Consider the following 18,457-nt stretch of genomic DNA (forward strand, 5'->3'; position numbering starts at 1 on the left):
ACAAAAAACTAAAGTCTTAGATCTTCTCACAGGTTACTCATGAGTCTTCCAGTCCTGATGACACATTTTTTTCCTCATGAAGTCTAACTTCTGAAATTATTTGCTTAGCATACAGATTGAATAGATACAGTGAAATGCTACAAACTTGGCTTATATCATTCCTGATTTAAAATCATGCAACAGTTTCTTCATGATCTGCATATATGAGGTTCCATATGAACATAATTAAGTGTTCTGGAATTCTCTTTTTTTTAAACTGTTATCCATAATTTGTTAGGATCCACACTGCTGAATAAGTTTGCACAGTCAATAAAGCACAGGTAAACATCTTTCCTGTAGTCCGTACTTTCAGCCAAGATCCATCCAACAGCACTGATATGCCTCATTCCATGTCCTCTTCCCCCTAAAGGGAAAGGAAAGCAGAAGGGCCACTATCTCTGGCCACGCAGGGCTAGTCCCATTCCCTTTGTATTAAGGCGACCCAAAGCCCCATTTCTCTTTCTGAGACTCTGTCACTTAGATTTCGTAAGTTTAGGTCACAAGGAATGTGTTCGGGATATTTATTCAACAGTGTGCGGGACCCAATTCCCAGTGATCATTATACTCTGTTCATCATATCTTCCCTTTTCTCCCTCCACCCTTTTCTTAAATTCTTTCCCTTTTGCATTTCGTCTCATGACTTGTTTGGGGAAAAGCTGCTCTGATTGGTGCTAAATTGAAGGTTGGGTGAGGGAGGGGGTGTGACTATTACAACAGAGCTCATGTGATGTCCTCTTCCATGGTATCTCCTAAGTAGTGACACCCCCTAAAAGTCAGTAATTATAGGGAGCTCTGGTGGCCTACTGGCAAGAAGCTGCACTGCAGTCCCAGAGGTACACGGTTCAAATCCACCAGATGCTCTGCTGGAGAAGGAGGGACAATCTCCTTCTATACCAGTCAGATCCAATTTGACGGTACACATGCATTAAATAATAAAATAAAATTTAAAAGAATTTTTTTAAAAAAGAGTCAATAATTATGAGGATGGTCTTGGTAATCAGAATGGCCTTAGTTTGTTGAACTTTTATTGAAGAGGGATTGGCTTTTTATCTTTGATTGACAACCCTGAGGAGGAACACACCTGGTTCCAGTCGTACTTAAAACTCTTGACTTACTATCATCAACCCATTTGAAATCACTGCCTTACGGACTACTCTTTTCCTGTTATGACTAGAGGTTAAGAAACCTAGTGGTGGAATATTTAAAGCTCCCAGCTGCTAACTAAAAGGTCAGCATTTGAATCCATCAGTTGCTCTTTGAAAGAAAAATGTGTCCATTTGCTTCTGTAAAATTATAGCCTTGGAAAACCTGTAGAGTAACATCCACTTCCTAAAGAACATGATTTAGAAAACTCTATGAACTTTGAGAAACAATAGTTACAGAAAGTCTTCAGGTCTTTTGTTCATTGGGTCGCTAGTAGTTGTACTCAATTTGATGGCAATCAACAACGAGAAGTAAGGTCACTATGATCTGGAACAAACTTGATGGCATTGAGGAAGAGGGGTTGGTTATGTGAGGTAAGAAACAAATAGGTGTCTTGAAGAGGGTGAAACCAAGTTTCTTCTTGGAGGCTAAGATTTTTAAGCTCTGTCTTACATACTTTGTATATATGGCCAGGAGAGGACGAGCCTTGGAGAAGGACATCATGCTTAGAAGAGTGGAGGGACCCCACAGGAGAGGAAGACCCCACATAAGATGGATTGATAAGTAACTAGGGTAATGGGGGTAGATGTGACAGAATCAGTGAGACTGGCTCAGGATAGAGCAGACTTCAGAGCTGTTGTTCTACATCAGGTTACTATGAGTTGCAGGTGACTCAATGATACATAACAACAAGGTTTTTTTTAATTCTATAATATTGGGTTTTCATTTCAAACCATGTAATAGTGTTGTCTCCATAGTATAATTAGATAGATGGATGGATAGAGAGATATAGAGATACAAACTTAGAGCCTTCTGGATGAGCTGGATATACTCCTATTAGAATATATGTTGGGATTGTAAAGCTTTGTATCATCATTATGTCTTAGTATAAATTATTGAATTCTGTCGAAATAGTATTGTATACAGTGAAGATTAAACCAGCTAACTAAACCTGAGTTAACTCTTTTCTTTAAAAAGTGATTATCACATCCAGATAATGGAGTGCTACTTAGTAGGAGAAATGAAGTCTTTTTGCTTGCCTACAGTATAGATGGAGCTTGATGAATTATGCTGAGCAAAATAAGCCAATCGAAAAAGACAAATATTATATGTCCTTACTTACATAAAAAAGACAAGAAAATGCAAATATATAGAGAACAAATTTTATTAGTGCTTACTAGGAGTGAGGAAAGTAGGTTAATGCTGAAAACTGTATTGGTTAGAGTAGCATAGCTAATTATGCTAATTGCTGCCAAAATTTTACATCTGTAAAAAAAAATAAATAGAATTTGCATAAGTTGTATGACAGATCTATTTACAGTAATGACAAAAAGAGATAGTGAGCTAAAGCTAATAATGTACAACCAAACACCTCATGGGTTTGGTTCTTTGGTTTGTAAGTTCAGGGTCATAGTTCTGAGGGACACAAAGTGTTTAGTCACTTCTGTTCTTGTGTCTTAAAAGCTTGCAAACCACCTTCTCATGCACAATTAGTCTGTAATCACTTGAAGCAGTAGAGGAAGGAGGACAGTGAACAATGAGGAAGATATGGAATGTTTATGTCTCCATGAACAACTGCATCCTTTATCAAATGGCCAAAATAATTGATGATTATGTGTCCAGATATCCTCACTGAACACTTGATCATAGATTCCATAGAAGAATAGTGATCAGAAGTGGGGAAATGTGGAACATAATTTAAAATTTTCATGAACTGTAGATTTTCTGGAGTCAATAGAAGGTAGATGTATGCTAAAACTATTACCCTGAGACAATCTTTAAACCTTGAAATAAAAATATAATTTGAAGGCATCTTAAAATGGAAAATGAAGCTATCTTAAAGTTGAAAAATTTTCTGTTGAGAGCATTGTGTTCTTTTAAAAATTGTGTGGGAGTAAATTGACAACAGCACAGCAAAATATTAGGTAGGAACCATAGTTCTGTTAACAAAGAACAGCTCAGAAAAGGAGTGAGAATGGTTACCCACCTTGAAGAATGTAATCATTGCCACTAAATTGTACATGTTGAAAATTGTTGGATTGGTGTGTATTTGCTATGCTTGTTCTTAACAAAATGAAATTTGGAAGGAAAAAAGATGGTACACAAATAAAATTGTGGTGAATGACTTACAGATCTTTTTCTTCACTTTGTCAAATTTATCAGTTACGTTGAAGTAGGTACATGCTATCTATTGTGTTCCTCTGTAAATTGGTCCCTTCTTCTTTTGCAGGAGCTATTGTGACAATCTTGGTTACCATCCGTTAAGTGCTGCTGACTTTGGAAAGATAATGAAAAATGTCTTTCCAAATATGAAGGCACGTCGCCTGGGCACAAGAGGCAAATCTAAATATCCTTCACCAGAAAAGCTGTAGTAATCTCTTTAGTTCTCACTTATTATAAAACAGCTGGTGGTGTTGTAGAGCAACTATATTTAGAAATAAATATTTAAAATAACAAATACAAGCAACTCAAAGTACTTAGTAATGTAATTGTAAGCCCAGTTTTTCCAGCTGTACACTAAATAAACTACAAGAGAAATAGCAAATAATAGTTTAGTTATATTTTAGAATTTCAACAGGTTTCATCTTATTCATCACTCTAATGTGTTACTTAATGGTGTGAAAATTCTTTAACAGTAAGCATTTTTAAGACATGCTTTAGACTTCAGCAACTGTAAATTATCTGAATAAAAGAAGAGAAAGCTGTTAGTTTTATGCTTCTTTTTTTTCTCTTAAAACATTATGATGTCCTTAGGAAAGTAAAAATAGAGGATTCCAAAATATATTTTGTGGAATTTTTACTGAAATATTTGTATTCTCTTTAAAATCTTTTTTAGCCAACTCTCAATGCCAGTATTAAAATTAAAGCCAGAATGTAAAAAAGGCCTCACTTAAAAGAGGGAAGTACACAACACATACAGGAGTAAGGGAATTAAAATTAAGAATTTACTGAACTCCTTTCAACTCTTCAAGAAAGAATATACAATAGACTATCTCTGTATCAGATTAAAACAAAGTCTTTTTCTCTGTACTTATCACTTGATCTTTCTCAATGCATGAAATTGGCTACTGTGGAGAAAATGAAGGGATGGGGAAAGGAAGATCACTTTTCTAAAATGGTTCCAGTTGTTCTTCACCAGTTTGTTATGTGACCTACCCTTGTTTCCTGAATAGAACACAAATGCCTTGATGTGTCTTTGGCATGTTACAGGCGATAATCCTGTGTGTTTCAGTGGAAAAAGAGAAATGAAAAGGTTAAAGCCCTTGTGACACTCTTAAGAGTTGTTTTTGTCCCAGTGCCCTGGGCTAAAGTTTCCCTTCTTTGTGCCAGGTTTCCATCTGACTATTCCTTTCCTTCTGACCTGTTTGTTACTGGTGGCTGGCACAGCCTCTTAGGAACATTTATTCATAAAATTTATAACAGATGAGAATAATTTAGTTCCATTTGAGACAGTAACATTCTGCAGTGATCATTCTGGTTTCAAAAGAGTAAGCTGTCTAATATTAATGTTTTTCTTACTGGAAAATTCAGAAAGTAAATATCCTAATTTTACTCTCGTTTCATAGTGGGAAGGTCTTAAATGCAAAATATATACAAAGTATGCATGTGTGTATATCTCATTTCATGTATTTTAGACCTTAACTCTTTGTTACATATTGCTACAGTGGATTAAGGAAAAAAGCTCTTGTTCATATGCCAACACTGCCCAACCTTGACTTTCACAAAACTGGAGATGGGGTAAGACCTCTGTCATTCCTTTATAATAACTAATTGTACCTTTATACTGCATAGTTTTATTTTGATCAGAGATAGGACCAGAACTGTCCCAATGTAGATAAACAGCTAAGAGTCCATATATTTGGACTGAATGAAACCTTATATTTGATTACAACGTTAATATGGCTGGTGATAATAGAGGAAACAAAGATTTAAAATTGCTGTTTTATAGATATTTCCATCATAGGTTGTCAGGAGGCAAACAATAAGTTGCCTTAAGTGCACGATGAATATTTTGAGAGAAAATATAGGTTAGTGGCACAGAAACAAAAACCAGGTTAGTAATATAATTTGTTAATGCTATTAATAAAACTTTTATTTTTTTTATTAAATTTTTTAAAATTATTATTATTATTATTGTGTGTTTAGCATCAAATCAGATCTGACAGCTACAGGAGGAGATTGTCCCTCCTTCTCCAGCAGAGCATCTGGTGGATTCAAACCGTGCACCTCTGGGATTGCAGTGCAATTTCTTGCCACTAGGCCACCAAAGCTTGCCAAAATGAATGAATTTTAGACTTAAGTCTGTCCATCGTTTCACATGTATGAAAACCTTTTCATGTGCTATATTGAAAGTGCTGTACTTGACTGTGCACAGGTAGATATGGGACTTTTATCTGCAAGGCTCTAATATACTCGGAAATAGCCCAGATATGGGTAAGGTTGTAGGCTGCTAACTGAAAGTTCAGTAGTTTGAACTCCGAAGTCGTGCCTCAGAATAATGAAGGCTTCTCCCATTGAGAGTTACAGCTTCAGAAACTGAATTGACGGATCTCTATGAATTGGAACCAACTCACTGACAATGAATTTTTGTTTTGGAATATTACCTGCTTACCCCACCCTTTAAACTCTCTCCATGCCCACCTCATGGTGCAGTGGTTAAACTGCCCAGATGCCAACCAAAAAAATCAGTGGTTTAGATCCACCAGCCATTGCAAGGGGAAAAGATGCTACATTCTGCTTTGCTAATGATTTATAGCTAAGGAGCCCTATGGAGTGGTTCTGCTCTGTCCTGTAGGGTTGCAATGAGTCAGAATCAACTTGGTAACAGTGGGTTTGCCTTGGTATAAAATAAATGCCTGTATGTCACATCATACTACTTCAACGCAGTAGATTTATATTCCATCTCTTAATTAAATGTGCGTGAATTGACAATCTCTTTCAATTATTCTTTAAAAGTTAACTTTTTCTCTTCCCTTTGTTTAGTTGGAAGGAGCTGAACCTTCTGGGCAGCTTCAAAATATTGATGAAGAAGTTATCTCTTCTGCTTGCCGTCTTGTGTGTGAATGGGCCCAGAAAGTGTTAAGCCAACCATTTGACACAGTTTTGGAATTAGCCAGATTCCTTGTAAAAAGTCACTATATAGGTACCAAGTCAATGGCAGCTCTAACTGTAATGGCAGCAGCACCAGCAGGTATGGATTAACTATTGATAAGAAACTAAAATAGACCAAAGTGTTACTGATTTAGAATAGCAAAAAACTTAACCACGGAACTACTTCTATATAGTCTTTATATGAGCTCTCTCTTACTCTATCACCAAATTCATACAGGTTTATTGACAACAATGACAAAGTTATAATACTTTTTATTATAAAGCTTATTATATATTTCTGCTAGAATATGAAGCTAAGTATTTCACAATTGCTAATAATTATTGTTGTTGTTGTTATGTGCCATCGAGTCACTTGTGACTCCTAGCAACCCTATATATGCAACAACTCTGAATCTTGCTTTACCTTGAGCCAATATCATTGTCTCCAACACACCTATCCCCATTACCCCAGTCACAGAATCAATCCATCTCATCCAGAGTCTTCCTCTTGCTCTGTCCCTTCACCCTTCCAAGCCTTATGTCCTTCACCAGGAATTGGTCCCTCTGTGTACCATGCCCAAAGTATGTCAGATGGAGCTTCAGAATCCTTGCCTCCACGGAGCAGGCTGGTTTCACCCTCTCAAGAACAGACCTGTTTGTTCTCTTAATATTCCATGGTATATTCAGTATTCTTCTCCAGCACCACAATTCAAAGGCATCGATTCTTTTTCTGTCATCCTTAGTCATTGTCCAGTTCTCTAATACATGGCAAGTAATTGTGAAGACCATGGCCTGGATTAGGCACACCTTAGTCTCTAGACTGATGTCATTGCTCTTCAGTGCTCTGGAGAGGTCCTTGATAGCAGATTTTCCTAAAGCAGTTTGTCTTTTGATTTCCTGACTGTTAGTGCCAAGAGTGTTGATTGTGGAGTCATGCAAGCTGAAGCTGTTAACAATCTTAGTCGCTTCTCCATCTATCATGATGCTGCCAATAGCCCCAGTGGTGAGACTCTTTGTTTTCTTGTTACTAAGCTTCAATCCTTATTGAAGGCTGCAGTCTTTGACCTTCTGCAGCAAACACCTTAGGTCCTCCTCAGTTTCAGTAAGCAAGGTTGTGTCATCTGCATAAGCAGGTTGTTGATGAGTTTTTCTCCTATCCTGATTTCACATTCCTCCTCAAAAAATCCAGCCTCCCGGATGATCTGTTCTCCATATAGATTGAAAAGATATATAGATATGATGCATCCCTTGTGTACACATTTCATATCTTGAACTATGCAGTGTTTCTTTGCTCTGTTCTTATAGCTGCTTCCTAGTCCAAGTATAGGTTTTGCATGAGCAAAATCAGGTGTTCTGGGATTCCCATTCTTAAGGTTAGCTACATTTCGTTTTGATCTGCACAGTCAAGTGCCTTTCCATTGTCAATGAAATACAGATAGACCTTCCTCTGTTATTCTCTGCTTTCAGCTAAGAGCCAAATAACATTGTCTATAATATCTCCAGTGCCACAGCCTCTTCTAAACCCAGCCTGCACATCTGGCAGTTCTCTGTTGATGCAGTGTTCCAGTCTTTTATTAATTATCTTCATCAGGATCTTTCTTGCTTGTGATATTAATGATACTGTTTGATAATTTCTGCACTCTTGTCAGGTAACCCTTTTTTGCTTTGGGAATAAATATGTCTCTCTTCCAGTTGTCCTCCAGATTCCTTGGGACAACCAGAATGTCCAGGTTAGCATGTCCAGTGCAGCATCTGCTTATTGAAATATGTCAGTTGGTATGCTGTCAATTCCTGAGCCCTTATTTTTTTTTCCAATTCCTTCAGAGCAGTTTGAACTTCCTCACCATCACCTCTTGATCATATGTTGTTTCATGAGATTCTTTTGTGTCAGCCATTTATCTTTTGTGTAGTGATTCTGTGTACTCCTTCTCTTACTGCTTCCTGGGTCATTCAACATTCTGCCTACAGTGTCCTTAAGTATTGCAACTCAAGGCTTGAATTTGTTCTTCAGTTCCTCCAGCCTAAGCCTAAAAAGAAATGCCTAATCTTTTTTTATTTTCCAACTCTTTGCACATTTCATTATACTTTGCTATGTCTTCCCATGCTGCCCTTCTTCTGCTCAACTCTTTAGCTTCTTAATTTCTTCCCTTTGGTTTGGCTTCACGACAATATTCAGTGCAATATTCAGAGTTTCTTCTGACATCCATCTTGGTCTTTTGCATTCTTCATGGATCTATACCTTCCCACAGCTCATCTGGTATTCGCTCATGATCTTTAAATTCAAGAGGGGTAGATTCAAGGTCAAACTTTGGTTCTTGTGGATTTGACTTAACCTTCTTTAGCTTTATTTGAACTTGCATACGAGGAGTTGATGATCTGGTCCACAATCAGCACCTGGACTACTTTGCACAGCTGATACTTAGCTCCAGTGATATTTCCCACAGATGTAATCATTCTAAATTCTGTGTATGCCATCATAGGAGGTTCATGTGCATAATCATAATTTGTGTTTCTTATAAAAGGTATTTGCCGTGAATAAGTCATTGATTGTACAGAAGTCTATCATTCTGTCTCCAGCCTCATTTCTGTCATCACTCCCTGTTTCCTGACTACTGAGCTGTCTTCTCTCTTACCAATTTTTGCATTCCAGTCACCCATTATTACTAATGTATTTGGTTACAAGTTTGATCGAATTTCCAATTGTAACAGTTGTAGAAGTCATCTATTTCCTCCTTTTTGGCTCTAATTGGTGCATAAATTTGAATGTTAGTGGCATTAGCAAGTCTTCTTTGTATATTATCCTGTAACTTATGACATTGTATTTCAGGATGGATATAAAAATAGTCTTTTTAACTATGAATGCAACCACGTTTTTCCTCACCTTTTCATGTCCAACTTAGTAGATCATAAGATTGATTCAAAATGTCCCATGTCAGTCCATTTTATTTGTCAGTGCCTGGTCTGTCAATATTTATCAGTTCCATTTCTTCTAGTTTTATTACATTCATACTACTCACACTCCATGTTACAATCTCTCGCATCACATTGCTTTTTTAAAAATGTGTGTATATGTGCATTTAAGTATATATGTGTATCTAAATTTATAAATACTAGAAATAAAATGACTAAAATTTTAAAAGTACTTATTGAAGAAAGTAATGCTAATAACTAAAATTATTTCTATTGTTAACCTCACAAATTTTATGAAGTAGTACTATAAAATAGTAAAAGTTCTTTTTATAATCTACATTTAAATATTTTTATTCAGAGACATGTTTCAGAAATTGACAGTGTTGTTGGAATATAACAACTTCTCCCTAAATTAAAACTGAAACCATGTCAAGTACAAGTTCTGATAAGATGTATTAAATGTTTTTGTCACGGTTTAAACTGTTGATGAACAGGCAGATGTTGATGAACAGGCAGATGTAATTGTATTATCTCTAGAGAATTATTCTTCCTATAAAAAATGTGTTAACATGAAAGTTATACTAGCATTATACTTGTTTTCTAAAAAGGATCTTCGAATTATGCAGATGTAAGTATTTTTAACCTCCAGTAGATTTATAGTCAGGATGATAGTCTCTTAATATGATTTTTTTTAACTCAGCAGAGATGAGTGCATTTTAATGCTGTATCATAATTTTCCTTTCCACTCAAACCATGCTTTAAGTATCTATTATCTGAATGATGTATGTTTATTATTGTGACATTTTATGGTCAGTTGAGCTCCAGTTTTGGCAAAATAATCTCTTAAAAGACCCAAGTTTTCATTTTCTTGACTGTCTGGATACAGAGTATATGACCTGAATCATCAAGTAAAGAGTGCTTAGCCAGCCTTATCTCAGTAGATAACGCACACATGTTATCTCATTTCATTCCCCTGGCAGTCTTGTGAGATTATGTTGTTTATTCCCATTTTAAAGATCTAGAAACAGACTTAGGAGATTAAGTAATTTGTCTATGGTCAGATAAGTAGTGGGGCCAGAATTTGAATCCTCATTTTTCTGTCACAGTGTTAACTGCTTTATATCAGCTGCTTTATTTTCTGGCAAAATGAGGCCTAAAATGATGTGGATACTTTGTCTTCTCTTCTACCCCTGTTGACACTTCAAAGAAGTGAAGACAGATTGATTTTTATGAGATAAGGAAAAAAGAAGTATTTCTTTCTTCTTAATCTCCTGCATTATTCAGAGTCACTCATTCATTTAGATGTTGAATGAATGACTTTTTAAGTGTTAAGTAAGGTGTACTTTTTTTAAACAGAAGTACTAAAATTTGCTGGGGGGGTGTAGTAGGTGTTTTCTTTTATTAAAAACAATCTTGTGCGACTAAATGCTAACCCTTGTATCATTAAGCAGACGTGTGTGTGTGTGTGTGTGTTTGTGTGTGTGTGTGTGATGTTAGTAAAAGTTCACAGAGCAAATTACTTTTCCATTCAACAATTTATACCCATTTAGTCTCAATGTTAGTTGCAATTCCCACAATGTCCACAGCCCTCTGCCCTGTTCCTCCCTGTTTATGTGTTTCCTCTTTTCTTCCTGTCCCTTGTTTGCTGCCTCCAAGCTTTATTTTTAGGCAGAGGCTGCCTTTCTGGTCTTGTGACTGTTATTGTTCACTTTATAGGCCTGTCTGTTGTTTGACTGCAAGATGATCCTCAGAGGTGCATTCAATTTAGGTTTGAAGGGTGTCTAAAGGCCACAGTCTTGGGAGTTCTACCAGTCTCTGTCAAGACCAGTAAATCTGGTCTTTTTTAATACCACTCAAAATGTTTTTAGGATCTCTTGAAATTTTGTTCTCAGTCCTTCCCACATTCTTTTGGATATCCTTGGTTGTGATTCATTTTTATCTTTGGACACTGAATTTGTATTTTTATAAATAAGTATCCATATTAAGACCAGGTTGTGTTACAAATATCCTTCTGTAAGTCACCTTCTTGGGACTCATTCTTTTCAGAAACCCTGACAGTTGGGGTAAGACAGCCTGAACTGCGTGAGTCATTGACAGAGTCTCTTGCATGTGCCTGGGAAAGCCAGTGCTGAGGCTGGGGTCTGAGAGGCAATCATCCAATTTGAGCTGGATTTGAAACAAAGAATTAGGACTTAGGAGACAAAAAGGTGGTCAGGAGATGAGGATTATTGAGTAAGGATGTGAGAGAAGGCAAGTTTCTGCTGTTAACAAGAATGATGAAAAGCAGAAATGGAGCTAGGGAAAGGAAGAATTAAAACATTAGGAATGTTTCCATTTTCTTCCCCACTGTTTTTGCACAACATATTTTCTAGTGATCTTAATGCCACACCCTAAATGCAAGAAACTTATAAAAATATTTGTATTACATAATCAGTATTCTTATATATTTTGATCATTTTCTTCCTTTTGTAAATGTTTATACTATTACTGTTTTTAAAAGTTTTCTCAGTGGCACTTTTTCAGAGTATCATTATTTTAGTCTTACCAAGAAAAACTGCTTAATTTCTTCTAATTGTTGTTGGTGTTGTGTCATCTAGTCAGAATTGACCCATAACTGACACTCCAATGGATTTTCAGAGGCAGTAAATCACATGAGAGGAGACTGCCCATCCTTCCCTGTTGAAGCAGCATGCCTTTACGATTGCAGTGCAGTGTCTTACCTGATAGGATTTTAAAATTGTTTTGTCCGTGCATTTTTTTCTCAGCTATAAATGATCACCAAATATTTATTACATATCTCTTTAGATCTGAATATTGATATTATGAGAAATCATAAATTTGTTTTTAAGTAGATGGAGGGAGTAAAATTTACTGATATATATAAAAATATAGTATCTTGCCTTTATCTATGTTTCTGTTTCTTATATAGCCACGACTGTTTTTAAAACCCTTCTCTGTTAGTGTTTATTTTAAATTACTTCTATTTTAAGATACCACATAATATTGTATTAACAGATAATATATCTATTGGAAGCTTAATTGTATGTTTTACAAAGAAATCATGAATTAAAAGTTATCATTTTGTTTGCTTTGTCCAATAGATGGCTACATATTCAAAGAAATTGAGCTTTGGCTACCTTCTATAAAGAAAACAATATCTTTTCCTATTTCTTTCTGTTTATTTTCAGGAATTAAAGGTCTTACCCAGCCTTCTGCATTTATACCTACAGCTGAAAGTAATACCTTTCAGCCTCAGATGAAGACTTTGCCATCTCCTATTGATGCTAAACAGCAGTTGCAACGGAAAATCCAAAAAAAGCAGCAAGAACAGAAACTACAGTCTCCTTTGCCAGGAGAATCCTCAGCAAAAAAATCAGAAGGCGCTACAACTAACGGAGTCACTAATCTTTCCAATGGAAATCCTGCAATTCTTTCTCCTCAGCCAATTGGTATCGTTGTGGCAGCTGTCCCCAGTCCCATACCGGTAATTTCATTAAATGTTGTTTGGCTTTAAAAGGATGATCATAAATCAATCATTTAACTAAAAATGGTAAAAAGGAAAGAGGCTGGTGTAGCTGTTAAGATAGAATTATAAACTTATTTTATGACCATAGACATTTTCACTTTTCTCAAGTTGTCTTCGGTTTAGAATATATGTTATTGATTGCAAAGTGAGCTATAAAATGAACATAAGTAAACATAGAAAGATTCAAGATAAAGTGTGCACATAACAGGTCAGAGTTTACGTAAGGGGTGAGTCATTTTGCATTATTTCATCTCTAGCTGAGCCAAAATGACACAGTCAAAAACTTTTTTGGTTTATACATTTTCCCTCTTTTTTAAATATTCAGATGGAGTTAAATTGTGATGTGTTTTGTGAGTACTTTTATGTGGACTTGGCTCAGGTTTGCTGGAGATAGGGCCTTGGGTGTGCTCCTTAACTTTTCCTGCTTTATTTCTTTTACTCAAGTAGAGGTTGATAGGATCTCCCTTTCCTGTGTCTCCCAACCAAAGTTAGATAAATGAACTTTTAAAACAAGATTATTATTCTCAAGTTAAGGCGGTACTTTGTGTCATTATTGTTGGGCAACATTTTTCTTATCATCATTATGATCATGTGATTAAAACGTGCAACACCCTGTAAGTTCATTCTGACACTCTTCACAATAGAGCAAACTTGAGGACAAGGCAGATCTTCCTGGAATCTTATCCATAGTGGTTTAGATCCTAAAAGCCAAAGTATTACCGTTATTAGTTGCCACTGAGTTTTGACTTAGTACTTTCCCTCATGTGCTGCCAAGTACAACTACTCCATAGTGTTTTCTTTACAGTAATTCTATTGGGAGCATATCACCAAGCCTTTTTTTCCAAAGTATTGCTGAGTAGATTTAGTAGGTTAGTCAAGCACAAACTGTGCCACTTGGAAACCAAAGTCCAAGGTGATCTAGTTATAAGTCATGCTCCTCTAGGAGTGAGTCACCTAGATACTTTTATTGATAACAAGCTCCTTCATATTTTATCTCCTCTTGCTATAACCTCTTTAAAAGTTTTTGTTTTAGCAGGCATAAAGACTTTGATATTGTTAACTGACAAGTGTTCATGTATTTATTGTTTTTTTATCTTATAGCTATATTGCATTGTGATTGCCTTTCTTAAAAATTTGTGTCTAATTATATAAGCACAGTTCAGAGAACTCTATTTTAACATAGAAATTGCCTTATTTTGGTTCTCTTTAAAATGCCTGACTACTCTACAGATGTGTAAATTACTATTTATATCTTGGATTGGTTAAATCTGATTTTCCGAACCTTTTTTCACAGGTCCAGCGGACCAGGCAGTTGGTAACTTCTCCAGGTCCAGTGAGTTCTTCTGATGGCAAAGTTCTTCCCCTCAACGTACAGGTGGTCACTCAGCACATGCAGTCTGTGAAACAGGCACCAAAGACTCCTCAGAATGTCCCAGCAAGTCCTGGGGGGGATCGTTCAGCTCGACACCGTTACCCTCAGATCTTACCCAAACCAGCCAACACCAGTGCACTCACCATCCGCTCTCCAACTACTGTCCTCTTTACTAGCAGTCCCATTAAAACTGCTGTTGTGCCTGCTTCACACATGAGTTCTTTGAATGTGGTGAAAATGACAGCAATATCTCTCACACCCAGCAACAGTAGTGCTCCTCTTAAACATTCTGCCTCAGTAAACAGTGCTACAGGAACTACAGAAGAATCAAGGCCTGTTCCACAGATCAAGAATGGTTCTGTGGTTTCACTTCAGTCTCCTGGGTCAAGGACCAGCAGTGCTGGGGGATCTTCTGCTGTGGAAGTTAAAATGGAACCTGAAATATCATCAGATGAACATCCTGCCCAGTGCCAAGACAACTCTGATGGGACTAAAGCTCCTAAAACACCACCTAGTGCTCTTTTGGGGCAGAAAAGTAATACTGATGGCGTAGTACAAAAACCTTCACATGAAGGGATCATTGAAATAAAAGCAACTAAAGCCTGTGACCAGAGGACCAAATGTAAAAGTCGCTGTAATGAAAATCTGCCAGCCACTTCACCCGGCAATAATCAAAGCACTGTCACTCTCTCAGTTGCCGCTCAGAACTTAACTTTCACCAGCACCAGCTCACCATCTAATGGTGATTCAATAAATAAAGATCCTAAATTATGCACTAAAAGTCCAAGAAAGCGACTCTCTTCTACATTACAAGAGTCGCAGGTGCCTCCTGTAAAGAAACCAATTGTGGAACAGCTTTCTGCAGTAAACATAGAAGGTCAGAAACCAGGCAGTGTTAAGAAGGACCAAAAGGTTCCACATTCAGGGAAAACTGAAAGCTCTACAGCAGGTGCTCAGATTCCTAGCAAAGGATCAATCAATTCACACGTAGTGGCAAGTCAACCCTTGAATTCTTCTGCTCTTGCTTCCAGTGACTCAGCTTTGGAACCTCCAACAACACCATCATCATCTCCGGATATAAAAGTAAAACTTGAAGGGAGTGTCTTTCTCTTGGACAGTGATTCAAAATCAAATGGCAGCTTTAATCCCAATGAATGGCAACAGGTCACTAAGGATTCTGAGTTTATATCTGCCAACTGTGAACAACAGCAAGATATCAGTGTTATGACAATTCCTGAGCACTCTGATATCAATGATTTAGAGAAATCTGTTTGGGAATTAGAAGGAATGCCACCGGACACATATAGCCAGCAGCTACATAGCCAGATCCAAGAATCATCTTTGAATCAAATGCAAGCACAGACTTCAGATCAGTTACCTCTGCAGTCCGAACTGAAGGAGTTTGAGTCTTCTGTTTCTCAGACAAACGAAAGCTACTTTCCTTTTGATGATGAACTTACACAGGATAGTATTGTTGAAGAGCTCGTGCTTATGGAGCAGCAGATGTCAATGAACAATTCTCATTCTTATGGTAACTGTTTAGGAATGACCCTTCAGAGTCAGTCGGTAACTCCAGGAGCTCCAATGTCATCTCATGCCTCCAGCACTCACTTCTATCATCCAATCCATAGTAATGGCACTCCAGTCCACACCCCCACACCCACCCCTACTCCTACCCCAACCCCTACTCCTACCCCCACCCCAACATCGGAAATGATTGCTGGGTCTCAGGGTCTATCACGGGAGAGCCCATGCTCCAGGCTAGCCCAGACTACACCTGTGGACAGTGCTTTAGGAAGTAGCCGACATACACCTATTGGTACTCCACATTCTAACTGCAGCAGTAGTGTCCCTCCCAGCCCTGTTGAATGCAGGAATCCATTTGCATTTACTCCAATAAGCTCTAGTATGGCCTATCATGATGCCAGCATTGTCTCAAGCAGTCCTGTGAAACCAATGCAAAGACCCATGGCTACCCACCCCGACAAAACCAAGCTTGAATGGATGAATAATGGGTATGGTGGGGTTAGTAATTCATCAGTTTCCAGTCATGGCATTCTCCCAAGCTATCAGGAACTGGTGGAAGACCGGTTCAGGAAACCTCACGCTTTTGCTGTGCCTGGACAGTCTTACCAGTCTCAATCCAGATATCATGACAGTCATTTTGGTCGTTTGACTCCTGTCTCTCCTGTGCAGCATCAGGGTGCCACTGTAAATAACACCAACAAACAGGAGGGTTTTGCAGTCCCTGCCCCTCTTGATAATAAAGGAACTAATTTGTCTACCAGCAGCAACTTCAGATGCCGGAGTGTAAGCCCTGCTGTTCATCGCCAACGAAATCTTAGTGGAAGCACTCTCTATCCAGTATCTAATATTCCACGATCTAATGTGGCCCCCTTTGGAAGTCCAGTAACCCCAGAAGTTCATGTTTTCACTAATTCTCACACAGACACATGTGCCAATAACATCGCTCAAAGAAGTCAGTCTGTTCCTTTGACAGTCATGATGCAAACAGCCTTCCCAAATGCGCTTCAGAAGCAAACAAACAGTAAAAAGATAACCAATGTTTTGTTGAGTAAACTTGATTCTGACAACGATGATGCAGTGAGGGGTTTGGGGATGAACAACTTGCCCTCCAACTACACAGCCCGGATGAATCTCACTCAGATTTTAGAAACTTCCACTGGTTTCCCTAGTGCCAACCCGCAGAATATGATTGATTCCAGCACTTCTGTCTATGAATTCCAAACACCATCTTACCTCACCAAAAGTAATAGCACCGATCAGATCAACTTTTCTCCTGGAGATAATCAAGCACAATCAGAAATTGGAGAGCAACAATTAGATTTCAATAGCACTGTTAAAGACCTGTTGAGTGGAGACAGCTTGCAAACCAACCAGCAACTGGTAGGTCAGGTAGCATCTGATCTCACTAATACTGCGTCTGATTTCTCTAACGACATCAGATTGTCTTCTGAGCTCTCAGGCAGCATCAATGATTTGAACACGTTAGATCCAACTCTACTGTTTGATCCAGGTCGTCAGCAGGGACAAGATGATGAAGCTACACTGGAAGAATTAAAGAATGACCCGTTATTTCAGCAAATTTGCAATGAATCCATGAACTCCATGACTTCATCAGGTTTTGACTGGATAGAAAGCAAGGACCATCCTACTGTTGAAATGTTGGGTTGATTTGTGTTTTATAATATGTAGCACACTGTATCTAAAGACATATGTATTGTATTTGTCTTAATGGAAGTGCCTCCGCAGCAGAAACACTTACTATTAATTGTGACATTTTAAGAGTTTGCTGCAGAAGTGGTTTCTTCTTCAGTAGGAAATGGTTAGACTTGCCTCAGTTCTTAACAGGTTTCTGAAGACAGTAGTCTGTAGAAGAACCAGTATTAGGTTTTCAATTTTGTAATGTTCCCCATTTAATCACATTGTTAGCTAGTTAACTAACCAGCTTTCACAAGAGCAGTCTAGATTTTTATTTTGTATAAGTTGATTTTTATTCATCTTTTGATCTGCACAGAACTTAGAAGGAACCATTGAATTTAGGCATAGGTTATTTTTTTTGTTGTCGGTATTTTAGTTGTGAAATCATAGCTGAGGTGAACTGCAGACAAGAAGGTCTTCCTTAAAACAGGGATAATATTCAGGTTACAAATATTTAGGCTTGAAGCATAAAGCTACTGTAGAATGAAAATCTCTATAGGACTTTCTGGGGCTTCAGTACCATTTATATCTACAATGAAGGGCTTAAATAGGACAAAATAATGGAAAATTAAGTATTCATTTCAGGAAAGCAAAAGCTACATGGAAAAATCTTAAAAAAGAAAAGCTAGTAGCCACTTAATATGTGTGACCTTGCATTGAGCTTCTTTTGAAATGTTAATTTTAGCTAATAGACACATACATGAAACAAAATTAAATTCAAGTGCTCAAATTTCATAAATACAAGCATGTTAGGGAAGTGTTTCATGTTTTATTGTTTGGTAGTTGAGATAGGGAAACTAAATGGAAAATGCAAATATTTTCTCAGTTTTCATCACGGTAACTACATGCACACGTTAAAATTCTACTTAATAGTTTTTCAATTTTTTAGTTACAATATTGTTTTATAATCATTTTTTTCCTCTATAATTTAGTGACTCTTTTACTCCTCCTGAACATAAGTCATGCAGTCTGATCATGGGATCCCTTTAGAAATCAAATAAGCAGGAGAGAGAACAAAAACTAGGCAAAAATATTTTACCACCTAAGGTCTGAAGCCACAAATCTTTTATATCTCTGAATAAATAAAGGGGATATCAATAGTACTTGAAGAAGAGGAGCATTTTATTACATGCTTAATTTATTTATTGTGATAA

The 18,457-nt window shown here is 37.3% G+C and overlaps 1 protein-coding gene across 1 annotated transcript in view; it reads left to right on the forward strand.

The window, feature by feature from the left end:
- Positions 1-18,050, forward strand: part of RFX7 (regulatory factor X, 7) — a 148,302-nt gene extending 130,252 nt beyond the window's left edge. The window contains exons 5-9 of the mRNA XM_006894513.1: positions 3,413-3,529; positions 4,836-4,920; positions 6,166-6,373; positions 12,372-12,667; positions 14,004-18,050. Coding sequence (XP_006894575.1) covers positions 3,413-3,529; positions 4,836-4,920; positions 6,166-6,373; positions 12,372-12,667; positions 14,004-17,276 — 3,979 coding nt within the window. The 3' untranslated portion in view covers positions 17,277-18,050. The remainder of the gene's footprint in view (positions 1-3,412; positions 3,530-4,835; positions 4,921-6,165; positions 6,374-12,371; positions 12,668-14,003) is intronic.
- The last annotated feature ends 407 nt before the right edge of the window (positions 18,051-18,457 follow it).

Source organism: Elephantulus edwardii, unplaced genomic scaffold (genome assembly GCF_000299155.1).
Source record: "Elephantulus edwardii isolate Elephantulus edwardi_28Jun2011 unplaced genomic scaffold, EleEdw1.0 scaffold00145, whole genome shotgun sequence".
Classification (NCBI taxonomy): Eukaryota; Metazoa; Chordata; class Mammalia; order Macroscelidea; family Macroscelididae; genus Elephantulus; species Elephantulus edwardii.